This window comes from Grammomys surdaster, unplaced genomic scaffold (genome assembly GCF_004785775.1).
Source record: "Grammomys surdaster isolate TR1022 unplaced genomic scaffold, NIH_TR_1.0 129, whole genome shotgun sequence".
Classification (NCBI taxonomy): domain Eukaryota; kingdom Metazoa; phylum Chordata; class Mammalia; order Rodentia; family Muridae; genus Grammomys; species Grammomys surdaster.
This window is the reverse complement of record NW_021604587.1, coordinates 4898978-4917129: the sequence shown is the minus strand read 5'-3', so window position 1 is coordinate 4917129 and position 18152 is coordinate 4898978. Positions and strand designations below refer to the sequence as shown.

Here is an 18152-nt window from a genome sequence, read left to right as displayed (position 1 = left end):
TCCTGAAGTTCCTCCATCTCACCTCATTTATCTAGGGGTGTGCTTGTGATAGTTTAAGATTATTATGTAGCCTTTGAAAATGACCTTTAAATGGCTTGGAGCTTCCAGGGGGAGGCAGGTCCTTTGGGGATTGCAGTTAAATCCCAGTGACTCCTTTATTCTTTGTTTGAGCAGGTGACTGAGTGAATGCCTAAAACTAGACTTGATTGAGGTCATTCCTTGCCAGTGAGTCCTCAGCAAGCAATCCTTTGTGGTTTAGAACCCAGTCACTGAGGGAACATCCTGTAATAGGAGGTTATTCCCTGGTAAGATTATACCGAGACATTTGCAGCTGCTCTGATGGTATCTGTGGCTAAGTACTCAATCTTGTGCCCAATTGAAGCTGCCCAGGGACTACAGGCATGTCCCCAAAGGGGGATACTCCATTGAGAGACAGAAAGTCAGGCTACTCAACAGGTGCATAGTCTCCAGCACATGGATTCAGTTCTTCAGACCCGTTTCCCAATAGGTGGAATCATTTAGGGTAGATCAGAGATAGATTTGGAGAGTACAGGAGGCCAGATGGATGCTCCCTGGTACCAGTCATCTCACCTCATCCCCAAGTTTGTAGAGTAATTCTGCTACATAAATACATCCTAGATAAATTTTCCTTTAAAATAAATATTTTTGAATTTCGAAAGAAAGAGATCTCAGAGGAGGGTGGGGATCAGGTGGTCCCTAAGGCCTGCCTGCTCTGGAGTTCTCTGAGTTCAGAACCACGGGGAGTGGAAGGATGATTGTCTTCATACTGGTGTCTAATGAGGATCTGATGTGCCCAGTAGCTTGAGATGACACTGCTGCAGAGCTGGGCTGAGCGTGCCATATGGCAACACAGACGTGCCAGTCCCAGCACAAAATCCGACTCAGCTGGAGCCCATCCGTCTAGCAAAGTAGCCCAGAAGTTTCCGAGAAAAATAAGGAAGCAGTGGTTCTCAAATCTCGGGTACACTATAAGGGGATGGTGGTAGTGGTTGTATTGTTGTTTGGTGCTGGTGGTATTGGTTGGTTGGTTGGTTGGTTGGTTGGTTGGTTGGTTGGTTGAGGTAAGTGCTGTTTATTTGGTGTTCGTTTGTATGTTGTCCTGACTGTCCTGGATCTTTCTATGTAGACCAAACCCACAGACATCACCTGGCTATGCCTCCTGAGTGTTGGGACTAAAGGAACATGCCACCATGCCTAGCTTCCACTAAGATGGTTTAGAAAGATTTGAAGGCTCATCCAAATCCCAAGATAAGTAAACTGAACCCTGGAGGAGGGACCATGGACTCCTTTGTTCTTTATTTAAGCAGGTGACTTACTGAGCATCTAAAATCCAAATTAATTGAAGCCATTCTTTTCCAGTGTGTCCTTCCCAAGCAGCCCTTTATGGTCCAGAATGCAGCCACCAAGAGAACTCCCTGTAATAGGAGGGTCTTCCCTGGCTGGAAAGGCAAACGAACGTCATCTTCACATGAGCAAAATGTAGTGTTGAGTTTAAATCAAATACAAAGCTAAGATGATTGCTAAAGAAACAGAAATAGGGTTACCATATCACACAGCATTTCTGCTTCTGGATCTGTACTCTTAAAGAGTTAGAATCAGGACTTCAGGGACACACCTATGCTCCCATATTCACGCCAGCCATTCTCACAGAGGCCAGAGGTCGTGAGTGAGCAAAGCATCTAAGAGATGAAGACGAGGGAAAGTGTGGTCTGTTGCATGTGACTGAATTATTATCCTTAAAGAAGAGGACCATGCTAGTACAAGCCACAGTATAGGTGAACCCTGAAGACACAATGCTAAGTAAAATTTCACAAAAGGATGCTGGGAAATTCCATGTATATAAGGTATCTAGATCAGCCAATCCATGGGAACAGAAAGTAAATAATTGAAGGCCAGTGGTCTAAGGGAAGAGTATGAGGGAGTCATTGTTCATGGGTATGGGGGCTCTTTTTGTAGAAGAGGCCCAGAATGGCTTGCACACCAGTGTAAAAACACTCAGCATTTCCAAACTACACACATTAAAAGGGTTAAATGACAAGTTTAAAAACACTGTTTATTACATTGAGATTGAGGCATACATGTCACAAAAGCACATGTGGAGGCCAAAGAAGACGTCACAGAAGGCAGTTCTTTCCTCCTGCTATGTAGAAGGGACTCAGGCCATCAGGCTTAGTGGCAAGTATCTTTACCCCCTCTGAACCATTTCACCAGGCCCAAATGCCAAGTTTTATATAATAACATAAAAGGAATACATGATATCGTGTGGTGGTTTGCTCAATGTCTGACCTGTTGGCCAGCCTTCCTGCCCTCTCTGTGGAGACTGTCAAAACCACAGAATCACAGGTCCATCCCAGGCCTGTGGAGTCAGGACACGATGTTTTCAACAAGCCTCCAGGTAGTCTCTGCACATGCTTTGAAAGGAGCCAGACTGTGCTGGACTATGAGAGGATGCTCTCATTTGACTTTCCAACTTCTGCTCTTCTCTTTGTCCTTCCTGTCAGGAAGCTGTCACTGGCTGAGCTTCAGGAAGGCTGAGCTCACCATCCTGTGCTGATCTCTCTCCTGGCCAGTGACAGGTAGGTGGGTGGCTGTGTCGTCTGATTCTAGATCTTAAAACTAAAGGGTTGTCCCTCTAGGGACACCCAAGGAGAAATGGAATCCCCTTCCTTTGGGCATGTTCACACTGAGAAGGATCAGAGAAAATTCTGTCAGCATTTTGGAACCTGAGAGACAAATAGCCAGGGCCTTTTAAGACTATGGAGATACCACTGACAAAGTCCCAGATCCATGTCGTTAGAAGCGGTTCTGGTTATGTGAGGTTGGGAGTGAATCTACTATTTAAGAGTGTTCAAATCGGGATTTCCTATTACTTATAGCCCGGGACTCTAACTTTACCACTGTTGACATTTAGGGCTGAATAATTCCATTTTTAAAAGTAAATGTGTTTTTATATGTACAAAGCATTATTTCATTATGACATTTTCATGCACGTTATACAACGTACTTTCATCAATTCTCCCCCAACACCTCCTTATTCCCTCTACCCTCTGGTTGCTACTTCTTTTTTTTCTCAAACAGTCACCCCTCTGTCTTTTTGTTGTTGTCGTTGTTTTGTTTTTTTAAATCTGATTCGACACACGAGAGAATGCACTCAGTATTTTTCTGCGTCTGGCTTATTTTGCTTAACAGGATGATCCCCAGTTGTGTCTGTTCTCCTACAGCAAACAACATAATGGCTGAATAAAGGAATAGAGCTCCGTTGCGTGTACACACCACGTTTTCTGTATGTATTCATCTGTTGATGGGCATCTTAGCTGTGGCTGTTGGGGATAATGCCAGAGTGAGCATGGGTGTGCAGGTGTCTCTGTAGCATGCTGACTTAGACTCCTTCAGGTGTATGTCCAGGCGAGATAGGTATATTTGGGTTTTGTGGTAGTTCTATTTTTATTTTTTGAGAAACTTTCATAGTGGCTGTATTGATTACACTCCCATGAGCTGTGTGTAGTGGGTTAGGACCAAACAATTTATCATTATTAGCAATAACACAGAAGTTCTCAACCTTCTTAATGCTGTGACTCTTTAATACAGGACCCTAACCATAAAATCATTTTCACTGCTACTTCATGACTATAATTTTGCTACTGTTATGGATTGAATGTAAATATTTTTGGAGATAGAGGTTTGCCAAATTCTAGACTGTGGGAACTGTCCTGGGCAAGTTTACTAGTGTCTCTGAGCTCACATATTAGATGTCAGTAGCACCCCACCACACACACACACACCCAACACCCACACCCGCACACTCATCCCCACACACACACACACACAGGTTGAGAACCGCTGTAATAATAGATCAATCTCACAGCATTTGTTGTCATCTGGTAATAACACAATGATCATTAAAATAATATAGACAATGTCAAAAACTATTCTCCCAGTCCAACACAGCTTCAGAAAATCGGCTGAATTGCCTTTCTTCAGCGTCTCAAGTCCTTAAGAGCTTCCAGTAGATACTTTGTAGCAGAACAGCAGCATCTCCTTTTAGCATGGTCCCACCCACTTACCACTTATCTTTACTTTCCTTTAGACTCTCTTCTGCATCATGTAAAACGAGAATCTTCTTCACTCATAGTGTGTGTGTGTGCGTGTTTAGGGGGATGTCTTTAGAATGAACCTGTAATGTAATTCTCTCTCTCTCTCTCTCTCTCTCTCTCTCTCTCTCTCTCTCTCTCTATTGTGTATGTGTGTGCGCGCACACACACACAATTCTCTTCTCTTCCCTAAAGGCTGGGCCTCATGCTTATAAGGAAAAGTGCCCATCAGAGTGTTTACTAGGAGTACCCTAAAGACTCTGAAGAGCCCCCTAGCTGTTGGAATCTCTTTCCTAGGACAGCTCTTGCTTTCCTAGCACCCCTCAAAGCCCTCCTGCCATTCCTCACAAAGTCTACCCAAGCCTACCTCTCACCAGTCGTTCGTTCTTCATTTACCGGTGTTTTCACCACTGTCCCACAGAATTCTAGATTGTGCGGAGTGTCCTGACCAAGTTTACTAGTGTCTCTGGACTCACACATTAGATGTCAGTAGCACACACAGCCACACCCCCCACACACACACACACTCACCCCCCCCACACACACACACACTGGACTCCCATTTTGACCACCAAGAATTCCTCTCCTGGAGCCATTTCACCCCTTACAGAGATCCACTGAAGTCATCCTTTCCTTGTGATCCCTCCTGAGGGCCTTGGGGGTTGGGGGGAATGCTCCTGCCTTCTTGGATGTGTTTGCAGGTATTTCAAGGCGCTGAGTGGGTTCAGCTGTGGGAAAAACAAGCATGCCAATTGTTCCCTTCTTTGATGGGGCCGGTGCACTGATAACATTACTGTAGTTTCCATTTGTTCTTAGGGAGAGTGGGGGGAGGTTTATCTTAACAGATGGCTAAGGTGGATACGGGGTGGAATTTTCCCTGGCAAAGTTAGCATGGCTCATGGAACTTCCAGGCTATTCCTTACTCAAAATTGGAGAGCCTGGCCTGGGCTGCAGCAGATCACAAAAAAATCCAATCATCACCTCAGAGGATCATGGGTGCTGCAGCATTCATCTGCTAATGCTGGCCCTGGGCAGTCTTTTGTATTGGGGGGACAATACACAGAAGAAAAGAGTTAGGGCCCTCCATATCATGGTTAGAGCATCTGCAGATCTGAGCAGCAGTGTCAGTGGACCTTCCACAGCCTCTCCTGTCTTCTCTCCTTCCCAGGGTCTGCTGACAAGGCCCTCCAAAACCAGTTTTCAGATCCATCTTTTCTCCAAGGCGTCCCAAGACGAGCGAGAAGATAAGAAGACGAACAATAGGAGATCTGCTTCGAAGAACGGTCAGGAGAATGGGTGCACTGGATGCATCTGATTGCACATTTATGTTGTTCAGTGTCTTACCATGTGTCAGCGTGGTACCCTAAGCACCAGGGATGGGCTGCAGTCGGGAGAGAAAAGGCCCTGAGGAGGCACTCGAAGCCCTTGATTCCTCATGATCTACTGGGCATTTATGCAGTAGATGCTCTCTGTTCTCCTATTATGATACTGGATAATTATCCCCAGTAACACAGTAAACATCCGAGGGTTTTGAGCCAGCACCCCCATCCAGGCAGCTCATGAATATATTCAGGCCAGAACTTCTGTTGTAGGGCCTTGGTATGATAATATGGATTAGAGAAAGCATTTGTTGAAGCTTTTCAGGGAGAAAGAACTCTGTTTCCCCTCGGAAGAGGGAGTGCTGTTTGCAAAGACCATAGCAGGCCCTGGGGCAACCAGATTCTTTCTGAGAAGAACTTAGGCTAAGAATTGAGCTGACAACAAAGGAAGGCTGAATCAAGAGAGCTATCTTGATCCAGACCTGTCTGACCACATTTGAATTTTCTGATATCCTATGTTAATTAAATCTTGTGTGAGCCATTTAAAGGTGGATTTTCTCTCTCTCGAATCACAAACTGAAACAGAGATTGCTATCAAGAAAAGGATGCTGCGGTAGTGAACAAGCCTCAGATGTGGGGCTGGTTGTGACGACATGATCAAGTCAGAGCAGCTAGAAAGATGGTGATCTTTGCTCAGGGGAAAAACAAAACCTGGCTATGCTGGGACACAGACCTTACACCGATAGAGCCGATGCTACGAGGCAATGCATATTCCCCAAACTCCCTAATGGCCAGCATCTACCCAGGGCCTTGTAAATGCTAGGAGAGGTGCTCTGCCATTTGTGTTAATATGACTAGATTAGGAAGTATCTAGAACCGGTGTTCGTGGGATGTTTCCAGAGAAGATTGGCATGTGAGACACGGACGCGGAAAGCCTGAACCGGAATACAAACAGCCCTTTTCAAAATCTAGAGGCATGGGCGGAATAAAGCTAGACAAGAAGGAAGCCAGGGTATAGATAACTCTCTTTTTTTTCTTGAGCGAGTGTGTCAAAATATGGTTTCGGAAATCCATCGAAGCGCGAAAGGCATGATGGGAGTAGCCCATGGTGGAGGGGCGCGCAGCAGGGATTCCTCACGTTGTTGCAGACTGGGAAGCAGAGAATGCCGGCCAGAGGCAGTGTGGGTATAACCTCTAAAGGCCCCTGCCCTCTGTGGCCTAGTTTCTTCTTAGCCAAAGCCCTTCCTCCTAAAGGCTTCCTGGCCTTCCAAATAGTACCCCGTCCCCCAAGCTGGGGACCAAGTGTTCAAAATAGGAGCTGGCGGGGCACTTTTCAGATTCAAACTATGACAGAGTCCAGAGCTTGAGGAGTTTGTTTGTTTGGGGGGGATGATTTCGTTTGTTTGTTTTAGCTTCTGGGGATCCATTCCAGGACTTTGTGACCATTAGACAAGTGTCTTACTGCTGAGTGCCACTCGCGTCTGTCCCCTGTGTTGAGAGGTTCAGAGTATGAACTACTACTGGCAGGCTTGATGAAGAAGCGCCTCGATTGTACCATGACCAACCTCAGTCTGGACTTTGTCGCTTTATGATGCCTTATCTATCTGCCACCCATCACAGAGTTTGATACAAGCTAAAATACAAGTATGATAAAAAATAAAAATCACTGACAGGTGATTAAGAGAGGTTAGGCAAAGAAAGCTGTTTTTTTTTTAAAGTGTTTCCTTACGACATTTTCTTTTAAACCTTTATGTTTATCATTATTGTGATGGTGTGTGTGTATGTGTGTGTGTGTGTGTGTGTGTGTATGTGCACATGCACACTCCATAGTGTGCATATGGAGGTTGGAGGACCACTCTGTGGAGTCCATTCTCTACCCCTGCCTTCACATGATATCCTAGTTTCATTTCTGTTGCCATGACAAACGAGCAAGGTGGAGAGGAAAGGATTTATTTCAGTTTACAATTCCAGCTAACCATCATTGAGGGGACCCAAGCAGCTAGTCACACTTCATCCACAGTCAAGAGCAGAGCAGAGAGGAAAGAATGTACAGAAGCTACCTGCCTGCTCAGCTTCTGTTTTATATAGTTCAGCAAACTTTGCCTAGGGAACAGTGCTGCCCACAGTGGGCCAGGTCCTCCTACATCAATTAACAATACAGTCTCCCACAGACATACATGCCAATCTGCTAATCTGATTAGGCAAGTTCTCACTCAGGCTCTCTTCCCTGGTGATTCTAGATTGTGGCAAGTTGACATTTAAAACGTAACCATCACATATAGGTTTAGAGCAGTAGTTCTTAACCTTGGGTTGTGACCCTCACAAGGGTCACATATCAGATATCTTGCTTATCAAATATTTATGTTATATTCGTAACAGTAGCAAACTTACAGTTAAGAAGTGGCAACAGAATAATTGTATGCTTGGCGGTCACCACAACTTGAGGAACTGTATCAAAGGGTCACTGCATTAGGAAGGCTGAGAAGCACTAGTTTAGAGGATTAAACTCAGGGTGTCAGGCTTATGGCCAGTGCCTTTACCCACTAAGCCATCTCATCAGCCCATCAGCTGTCTCTTTAAGTGTGTTGGGTAAAAGAATCAGAAGGGAGCTTGAGACTCTTAGCATCAAGCTCACCTTCCGCTGTCGTGGGGTTGAATTGATCTAACTCATCCACAGTCTTTCACATGCATTTTCTCCATCCAGGTAGAAATGGAAGTATAAAGGCCTGCAGCATAGGACAGTACACCTGGCATTTCAGAGTCCCCAGTATATGCCGAATGACAGACTCCAGTCTGCCCATCTGTTGCCCTCCATTCCTGGACTGAGAGACCTCCTCAATGTCCACTGTAGTATGAGCAATTAGACATTGGCTAACCCTTTCTCCACCCATGTCTGTTGCAGGAGATGGACAACATGTCTCCCAGGCTGAGAGCCTTCCTCTCTGAACCCATTGGGGAAAAGGATGTGGCCTGGGTGGATGGCATCAGCCGTGAGCTTGCCATCAATTTGGTCACCAAAGGTTTCAACAAGGTGCGTTTTTTTTCTTCTTCTTCTTTGACTCCTCTTTCTAACCTGTCTTCCTCTCATCCTGCCAGATGGCAGCCCCTGCTATGTGTCCTAGTGACCGGCCATCAGAGATAAAAGCTGTCACTTGGCCAGGTGCCACGGACTTCGCTGGTGCTGACCCCACATGCTTAGGGGAATCCAAGGCTTGTAGATGATGGGCAAATAGAATTGTGTCTGTGCAGAGCAGTTGAGACTAGCAGGAAAAGGTCAGTGTTCAAACACTCAGGACTTGATAGAGCCAGGTCTGCTACTGAAGTCTGAGACAGAACTGTCAGGAGGGATGGCTTGTGTGCACTCCCCACCTCTGTCTGTCAGGGCACCAGCATAACAATGGCATGTTGAGAGCCAGCAACCTGGGAGCTCCACCCTGGTGAGGAGATCAGAGTTATCCCTAAGATGCATTCCCAACCCAAGAATGGCCTTAGGGATAGCCAGTGGAATTGGAATGTCTAGTGTCCGTTGCTGTAACAAAATACTCAATCTAGGGACTCTATAAGGAAAGGATTTCTACTTAGCTCATAATTCTAGAGATTGAAAGTCCAATATAGGATGACATTCTGTGTTTAGCCTCTGGTAAGGACCCTCCCAACCACATCAAAGCATGGCAGGATGGTGCCATGGGCAGGAGCTGGGATGAGGAGATCACAGTGTGAAACAGAAAGCCAGAGGATAAAGGACCAGTCTGCGTTTTGTTTACACATTTGTTCTGGTGTGTGGATTAAACTCAGGGAGTTATACTTGCTAAGCATATGCTCTGCCACACTCTCCATCCCCCAACCCCCAAAGCCCCATTCATGCCCATTTTTGACAAATTGTTCTCCTTAAAACTAATCAGGGTCCCATGTGAACAATTTTGTTTCCTTCCAAGGGCAATGGCCTTAATGTCCAAGTTATCTCCTAGTAACATAAGGAAAACATTTAGACGCCAGGAGCTGCTGCTGCTGGTGGTGGTGGTGTTTGTGTGTGTGTGTGTGTGTGTGTGACTGTATTTGTTTTGTGCCCCAATCTAACATCTGGGCCATGTTTTCTGACTGATGTGCTGCACTGTACCTGTTATTACATCTTGTGAATCTCACCCCAAGTGAGTATTCACTTGGTGGTCTTGTCAGGAGAGTGGAGCTACGTGGCTGAGGGGACTTGATTCCTACTTTCCTCCCAGATAAAGGGAAAGGACCAATCCCAAGGAGTTAGTGAAGGAGGCAAGTCTGACTAAGGGAGAATTTTACAATTAAATATCCTTTTCTTTAAAGAGATGATCATTCTCTTTCTTTCATTTTTCTTTCTTCTTTCCTTCCTTCCTTTTTTCCTTCCTTCCTTCCTCTCTCTCTCTCTCTCTCTCTCTCTCTCTCTCTCTCTCTCTCTCTTTCTTCTTCCTCCTCTCCCTCCTCCTTCTTCACCACATTAGTTATTTTTCTCCTGGTCATGAACAAATACCTAACACAAAGCAACGTAGGGAAGGCAAGGTTTGTTTTGGCTCGCAGTGTAAAGTCCTACAGTCCTATGGTGGGGATGGCATGGTTCATGGCGTTGCCAGGAAGCCGGAAAGGAGACTGCCACTGCTCATCTGGCTTCCTCCTTTGCTCACTTGTGCAATCTGAGCCTTCATCCGTAGGATGGTGCCACCTACATTCAGTGTGGGTCATCCTGCATTCGGTTAATCTCTCTGAAAACAACTTCACAGAGCTAGCCAACGAAAACACGGTTCATGGGGTATTCATTCTCTGCCTACAGGGGACCCACAGGAGAGGTATCTTTCAGGGCCTTATCCATCCTCTGTTGAAATGTGACTGTCATTTTCTTCCTCTTCTCTCCCCAGGCTGAGTTCTCATTTTTGCCCTGACAAACATTGCCTTAGGCCCACACTTGCTCATGAAACATTCTTGGCATTTCCCCAGGGGCACTGGCTCTCTCAGTGCCTTTTGCACCCTTGCTAAATGCCCCATGGGATGTGGCTCCATGGCTGCCCTCGCACCTGCTAGCCTGGGCTCTTCACTCAGCCACCAGCTTTCTCCCTAGCCACCAGACTGCTGAACACACAGGGAACAAGGAGTCACTGGTCTGCGAGGGGGCCCCCAACTCTCTCTCAGCTCTCTAGGGATTCAGTGTGAACAGCACAGACATCTTCCTACTTACTAGTACTTCTAATTCAGTGGTTCTCAACCTTCCTAATGCTGTGACCCTTTAATACAGTTCCTCATGTTGTGGTGACTCTCCCACCATGACATTATTTTTGTTGCTACTTTATAGCTGTAATTTTGCTCCTGTTATAAGTCATAATATAAAGATCTGTGTTTCTAATTGGTCTTTGATGGGTCGTGACCCCACAGGTTGAGATCCACTGTTCTAGGGCCTTCTCCCCTGCCCTGATACAGAGCTTTCATCTCTTTAGCAGATGGCTGGCGTAAAGAAGAGGGCTGTGTGTGTCCTTCCGCACTTCCCCAGAGCCTTGAAGACACCATGAGCTGGTCTATTTCTCATGGTTAAAACCATGATTTTTAAAACTATTGATTCATAGGGTGCAGGAGTGTGTGTCTGTAGTCTCAGTGACCAGGGTGGTTGATACAGGAGAGTTGTTTCAGCTTATAGATTCAACACAATGAGACCTGACTTCAAAAAACAAAACAAAACAAACCAATGTGGGCTGGTAAGCACTGACGGGGTAAAAACGTTTGCCATGTCTTAGGAGAATCCTCTGAACTTGCGACATAAAGCCTGACATGGTAGCTTGTCTATAACCCCAGCATTCCGACAGCAGCTAGGAGGCAGAAACAGGAGACTCCTGACTTTGACCTTTGGCTTCTACACATGTGTGCTATGGCACATAGGTTCCCAGGTACACCTTTTCTCTCTGTCTCTCTGTCTCTCTCATACACACACACACACACATACACACACACACACACATAGACATGCACACAAACACACTTTTCTTTTTAAAGAAGAAAACATTAACTATTGACTCACCTGAGCCTTTTCAGGATCTCAGAAGCCAAAAAATGTGACTGGTCTTTCTGGTTCCTCTGCACCTGCTGTTCACTGGGACAACCAGCTTTGGCCTGAGGTCCAAAATGCAAAACGGTAACTACTGGCCCTGTGCCTGCTAAGCCCTGGTCTGCATGAACATGGGCTAAAAATATCAAGCATGCCCTTTAATGTTAAAGCCTTCCCCTAAAAAAGAATGTGAGACATCTCGTAACATTTTTATTGATTACATACTGAAATAATATTTTGAAAATATGAGAGAAAATGAAGTATGTTATTGGAATGCCTTTCATCTTTTTTTCTTCTCCCTTATCTCTGCTGTGGCCTCTAGAAGATAAAAATGACTTATGTCATTTAACATGGGCTGGTTCATTGACCGTTTCTCCAGGGCAGCACTGGTCAAGATTTACCAGTGGTAGGAGAGCGGCTAGGTAGAAAGGGATGATATGAGTGGAAAAGTCACCATGTGCATGGTGCCAGGCTCACCACAACTGGACTGGAGCTCTGTCTCCCTACCCACTGCCACCCACACAGAAAGCCAGACTGTAAGCCAGGAGCATCTGTAGATCTCCCTCTTCCAGCCTGGGATCCTGAAAATGGCCAATCTCCTCTGGAATTCACTTTGCTGTAATCTGAAGAAAGGCTGAGCTTAGGACCAGGAGACCCCAGGGCTGTCAAATGTTGCCTTCTTCATGTCCCCAGGTTCTCAATGCTGATCCACTCAGAAACCCAGGTTCTCCTGTCCTCTCTGCTGGCACTGGACCCCACCATCTGACCTATGAATCCTACAAGAAACCAGACACTGGAGCTTGGAGGTTACTCTGGTAGTGTTGTGAGATAAATATAAGGCAATGATAAACACGAGTGAAAGCTGATGGTTTTAAATAAATAATGTAACAATGTGAGCATGTCCTAGAAGCACAGAGAAAAGAGGTGGACCACAGCCTACTGTGGGATGAGCACCACACTGAGGACTTTAAGCCTGGAGTGACTGTGAAACACTGGGTTGCCACTGGACATCTCTTCCAGAGACCGCAGCATGTATGCTTGCTGAGAGGAAACCAGAAAAGTCATATAATCACAGCAGTCTCTTACAACAATGGGGGTGCCCTCTGTACTGGGGCTTGGGGGCTGCTAATCGAAGGCAAGGGAAAGTGCTGGAAGCTTGATAATAAGAGAAGCCACGACACCTCCTCTCTGTCTGACAAGGCCTGGTGCCATGATGAAAGTTTAACATTTTAATGAGTGCAGACTAGGGCCAGCTACCTAGTTTTCAGAGCCCAGTGCGGAATGACATTTTGTTTAACTATGTCATAGCATATCACGTCCCAGCCTTTTGGCTAGGGTCAAGTGTAAGTGTATTAAGTACTAAGACGGTGGCAGCAGAGCATTAAAAGGAGCCCATGGATGCTCTGTGTGCAGAGCCCCAGGCAACTACATGGGTCCACCTCTGCTGCAGATCCAAATTGCTGCAATTTAACAAAGAGACTAGTCATGAGAGACCAGTTCACTCAACTTGGGGGGACCCTGGCAGAGTTTCCCTGTGTGGACTTGGAGTTGGGACAAGTCTGTCCTTGAGCCACCCTCTGTTACTACAGGAAGAAATGTATGTCTCAGGCTTTGGCATAGCCACAGGCCAGGGTGATGGATAGAAACTCCTGCCTGCAATGTCTGTGTTTCTGTACCACCCTTCTTGCCTCAAGGTTTCAGATTAGGGATTCATTTTCTGGAGTTAGTGAAGAAACCAAAACGGCATTGAACGAGGCCGAGATGAGAGCCATGATGAGGGCCATGATGATGAGGGCCATGATGAGAGCCATGAGCTCCTCCTCTCTTCCGGGAGCGGTGTAAAGCCCTGGAGGGTAAAGCAAGAAGATGGCAAGGCCATCTCTGTTCGCTCTGGAAGATGCCAGCATGGGACTCCAGGGAAAGCCCAGAAGCATAGAGGGTCAGATTGCAACTTGGCTCAGAGACCTATCTCCCTGCCACGTTCCTGGAAAGCTTGCCTATGTCCCACCTGCCACGCATTCCTGGGCTTCCTAGCTGCTTAGCCCTGTGGGCTGCAGAGGCTCTGATTACCACACCAGCTGATGCCATGACCAGCCTCAGAAACAGGCAGAGGGTTCCTTCTCCTCCAGACCAGACTACAGATGGCTAGAATATGGACAAGCAGGGTAGACAGAGGTGGGAGTGTCAACCTCTCCAGTGTCTCTTGTTTGGGATACCATCTCAACTCTAAAAAATGGGGTGGGCAAGGCACCTGTGAGACTAAATGGATTGGATGAGTATATGTCAGGTGTCTGCAGCATTGGGTAGTCTGGCAACGTGCTCAAAGCATCACTTGCTATGTGTCAGGCTTTCCTCCTGGTGCTGAGGACCAAATCACAGACCTTGAGCTTGCTAGGGGAGAACTCTACTGCACTAAATCCCCAAGCCCTGCACCTTGTTACTAAACTCATCGATGTTTGTTCTCCCGAGAAGCTCTAGGTGTGCCCTGCTGTGCTCACCTGAGCTCCTCCACAACTGTCACACCAGCCTCAGGGTACATTCATTCAGCAAATGCCAGTGCCTTAAAATCCTGATTTAAAACCATCTCAGCAAAATTCACCAGTGAAAATAGGAAAATACTGATTAAGAATGAGATTATGTTAGACTGGGTTTTGTTTTTATTTTTTTTAATATGGTTGTACTTTAAAATCACTACAAGTACATAGCTTCTTTCTCTTTTCAACAACTAGACAATATCTAAAAATAAACCCTGAGGTGTAGGGGTGTGTGTGTGTGTGTGTGTGATAGGTCTGTGGCAGTCTTTGCTTAGTATGTATAAAGCCCTGGGTTTATCCCAGCTCCACAACAAATAAATAAAATAAAACCTACAAACTAATGCTTTAGCACCTTTTGTGACTAGGATTAAGCTTTTATTTAATTTTGTATATATATATGAGCTTTGTTTTCTGTAATGAAAGCCAACACACAATCAACAGCATGTTTTCCTGGAAAGGGCCTAGAACTTGAAGTTGTGGGTGGACACCAGATCCCCATTCCAGGCTAGAGAGCCCCTGCACCATGCCCCAGAGACATATGTACACTGTGACCTGAATTCTAACCTCTGCCATGTATCTCCATTTATGGTCCTATTGTCTTGATCATAACAGGCTGGGGTTGTGAAAGCTGTGGACAATAAGCAGACAAAGAACTCAAAACAGAAAAATTGCTATGGAACCCAGAATCGGGGTGCACTTAATATATGTATATACCCTTCTATGTGTTTTACATTTTGTGTGTGTGTGTGTGTGTGTGTGTGTGTGTGTGTATGCACATAAGTGCACACACAGCAGCTGGAGTGCAGTGTTAGTGCCTTGCTCTATCATCCTGTCTCTCTTTCTTGAAACAGTCTTCACTGAATCTGTTGCTAGGCAGTTGACCGGCAAGTTCCAGCATTCTCTGACCACACAGTGCTGGGATTAGAGGTATATTCATGACCTTATGTGGGTACTGAGGACTTGAACTCAAGTCCTTGTGCTGGCACAGAAAATGTTCTTATTCATTGAGCCATCTCCCCAGTCTCTAATTTTTTTGTAAATTAATTGTTAGAGTTAGCCTACAAAATAACAGCTTCTGTGGTGACGTTTTCATACATCCGTGCCATTATACTTTGCTCATTTTTTTTAGTACACCAACATCCTTGGGAATATTATTATCAGGAGTTTCCAGAGAAACAGGACCAGGAGATTATATATAATTATTAGAGGAGATTTGTTTATTATTTATTTTCACACAATTAGAGGCTCCACCTTGGCTGTCTACAGACTGTAGAGACAGGGAAATTGGTAGCTTGCTGTTCAGTCCAAGAAGCTGAAAAGCTCATTCAGAAAGGGGACTGGGGTGGGGGTGGGGCAGGGCAGTAATGCAGCTCCAGTTTGAGGCTGGAAAAAGAGGGTCAAGGTTTAGCATGATTTATGCCGTCTGTGCTGTTCCCACAGGCATGACTCTCCGAGGCATTCTTGTCTTCCCTTGCCTTCCCATTTAAAACACACTCGTGTACAGGTGCACAGGGCAGGGCAATGCTGGGCCTTGGGTTTTTGAATTCTCTTTTCTGCTTAGTGACTGAGATCACATAGGTAGTTTGCAAAGGCAAATGGATGCTAACATGCCCTTTGCCTGCCAGCCACACCTGCAGTGCTTCTCAGGCGAGATCCCCATGATTGCTTCTTTCTGGGAAACTGGGGAAGGTGCTCCTGGCATCCAGGAGATAGAAGAGAGATGTTTTTTAACATCCTGCAGTGGATAGGACAGTCCCCATGACGCAGAACTAGCCACCATGCTAGGAGTGTTGGGAGTACAGTGGGCCAGGGAGCTACACTGTAGCTTAGCTTTGTGTGTATTTTGAAGAAGGAACTACTTGGACTGCAGAGATAGCTCAGTGGTAGAGTACTTGCCTAGCACTTGCAAGGCACTGGGTTTAGTCCACAGTGTGGACATATATAGACCACCAACAACAACAACAAAGGGAAGAGAAAAGGAAACATTAAATAACAGACCTAAAAGGAATTCAGAGTACGGTAGTCACCCATTCCCTGTCCTCCCAGCACTCGCTGGAAGCCTACCAGAAATGGAGATTCTTGGGCTCTATCCTAGTTTGAGATACTGAGTCAGGAAGTTTTCTTTCATAAGATCCCAGGAAATGTCTTCAGGTTTGAGGACAAGGCCTACTTGTCACTGCAGGATGACAGTCCCTAGACCAGAGGAACTGGCCTCTGAGAAAGTCCTGTGATTAACTTGATTTCACCTTTCCCCAGGGCCTTGTGAAGAACTGGCAGTCTCCCTCCTGTCTGACTCACACCCTAACCTTTGATTGTTACCTGAGTATGGATAGGGGGAGGGCCAGGCACTTCTGAGTGGGATTCTGATAACCCTCTGTCTTCCTCCCTCCTGCCCCTCTTCCCAGGCCTATGTCCTGCTGGGACAGTTTCTTTTGATGCACAAGAACGAAGCAGAGTTCCAGAGGTGGATCATCTGCTGTTGTGGTGCTACCGAGTGTGAGGCCCGCCAGAGCTCCACCTGCCTGAAGGAGTGGTGTGCCTGTTTCCTGTAGATACCCTGGCCCAGCGACACTACCCGATAAAGGATTCCCATGCTACTACACACAACCTCCAAGTCGTTACTTGTGTCTCTATGTCCTCTGTGTGTGTGTGTGTGTGTGTGTGTATGTGTGTGCGTGTGTATATGGATCTATATATGTGTGTTTGCATGTTCACGAATTTGACGTACCCACACATATGTGTATGTGCCTGATGTATACAGATGTTGGGGAAGGGTTGATGATTAACACCAAACGTTAACCTGGTTGTCTTTCTTGATTGTTTTCCAACTTTTTTTTTTTTTTTTTGAGACAAGGTCTCTCACTGAACTCGGAGCACACCAATTAGGCAAGCCTAGCTGGCCATTAAGCATCGGGAATCCTCTTATCTCTAGACGTGTGCCACCAGACCCAGATTTTGTTTGACGTGGATGCTAGGGATACAAACTCTGATCATTGTGTCAGTATGCCAAACATTTTCCTGTTCAAACCATCTCCACAGTTTTTACAACACACACACACATATACACACACGTGCACACACACACGTGCACACACACACACACTTTGTTTGTTTGTTTGTTTGTTTGTGATAGAGGCTTCATCTTTAATCCAGGCTGGCCTGGAATTCACTGTAACCTCAGCCAGTCTCAAAATTCCAAGTTGTGATTACAGATATGAGTCACCAAGCATGGCTTTTCCTGACTTTAGTGATGCGTGAGAATCTTAAGAAGGGCTTATGAATGTAATAAAATAATAAAACCCAAATTCACCTTGAAACACACTCAGAAACAGCCATCACTCACTTTAGATGAGTATAATATCAAATCACTCTCTCCAGAAGTTATGTGACTCTCTGTGTAGCTTTTAAAATGAGCAATAGAGTTCCAGTTAGTGCCTTGGTCACCCATTGCTGTGTAGCAAGTTACCCAATACAGAACAGCTTAAAACAAAAAGCCAATTCTATTCTAGGTGGGGCACCCCACCTGACAATCAGACTCTGAAATAGGGTAAGAAGGATGGCTGAGAGAGCAACTGTGCCGTGCAAGTCTAGAAACTGAGTTTATGCCCCAGAGCCCACACAAAGGTGGACAGAGGCACAGAATCTCCAAAAGCTGGCCTCGCACCGCACGCAGGTGATGTCAATACCTATTCAAAAATCTGAAATACATCAAACTTGGATTTTTCATTCTGGACCTTTTCAGATTGAAGGGTTTTGATTTAGAAATATAAAAATCATCTTAAATCTGAACTCTAGTGTTGGAAACACCTATCTGGTCTAAGTATTTTGGATTCTTAGCCTATGTATGTGGTCCTGAGGGACAGAATCTTGAAGGTCATTCAGCTGCCTGGTGCTGTCTCGGTGTCTCATGAGGTTATAAACTGTTAGCTAAGTAGTAGCTTCCTCTAGGACTAGGATGGAGGATCCATTTCCAAAGAGGCTCCTTCGAGTAGCTGTTGGCTGAAGGCCTCATTTACTCACCGGAACTTCCAGGGACCTGCTAGGGCAGGGGGGTAGACAGAAAGAGAACACAGACAGAAACAGAGAGAATCCCACCCTGCTTCCTGTGACCTAGCTTCTGACTCATCCC

At 45.7% G+C, this 18152-nt stretch overlaps 1 protein-coding gene across 2 annotated transcripts in view; it reads left to right on the top strand.

Moving 5' to 3' along the window:
* The window catches only part of Banf2 (barrier to autointegration factor 2), a 41223-nt gene extending 24586 nt beyond the window's left edge, over positions 1-16637 (top strand). The window contains exons 2-4 of one of the 2 annotated variants that reach the window (XM_028757170.1): positions 5281-5395; positions 8334-8462; positions 16429-16635. In XM_028757170.1, the coding sequence (XP_028613003.1) occupies positions 8337-8462; positions 16429-16575 (273 nt within the window). In that variant the 5' untranslated portion in view covers positions 5281-5395; positions 8334-8336 and the 3' untranslated portion in view covers positions 16576-16635. Of the gene's footprint in view, positions 1-5280; positions 5396-8333; positions 8463-16428 lie in introns of both variants that reach the window. The other variant, XM_028757179.1, reaches the window with a different exon arrangement.
* The last annotated feature ends 1515 nt before the right edge of the window (positions 16638-18152 follow it).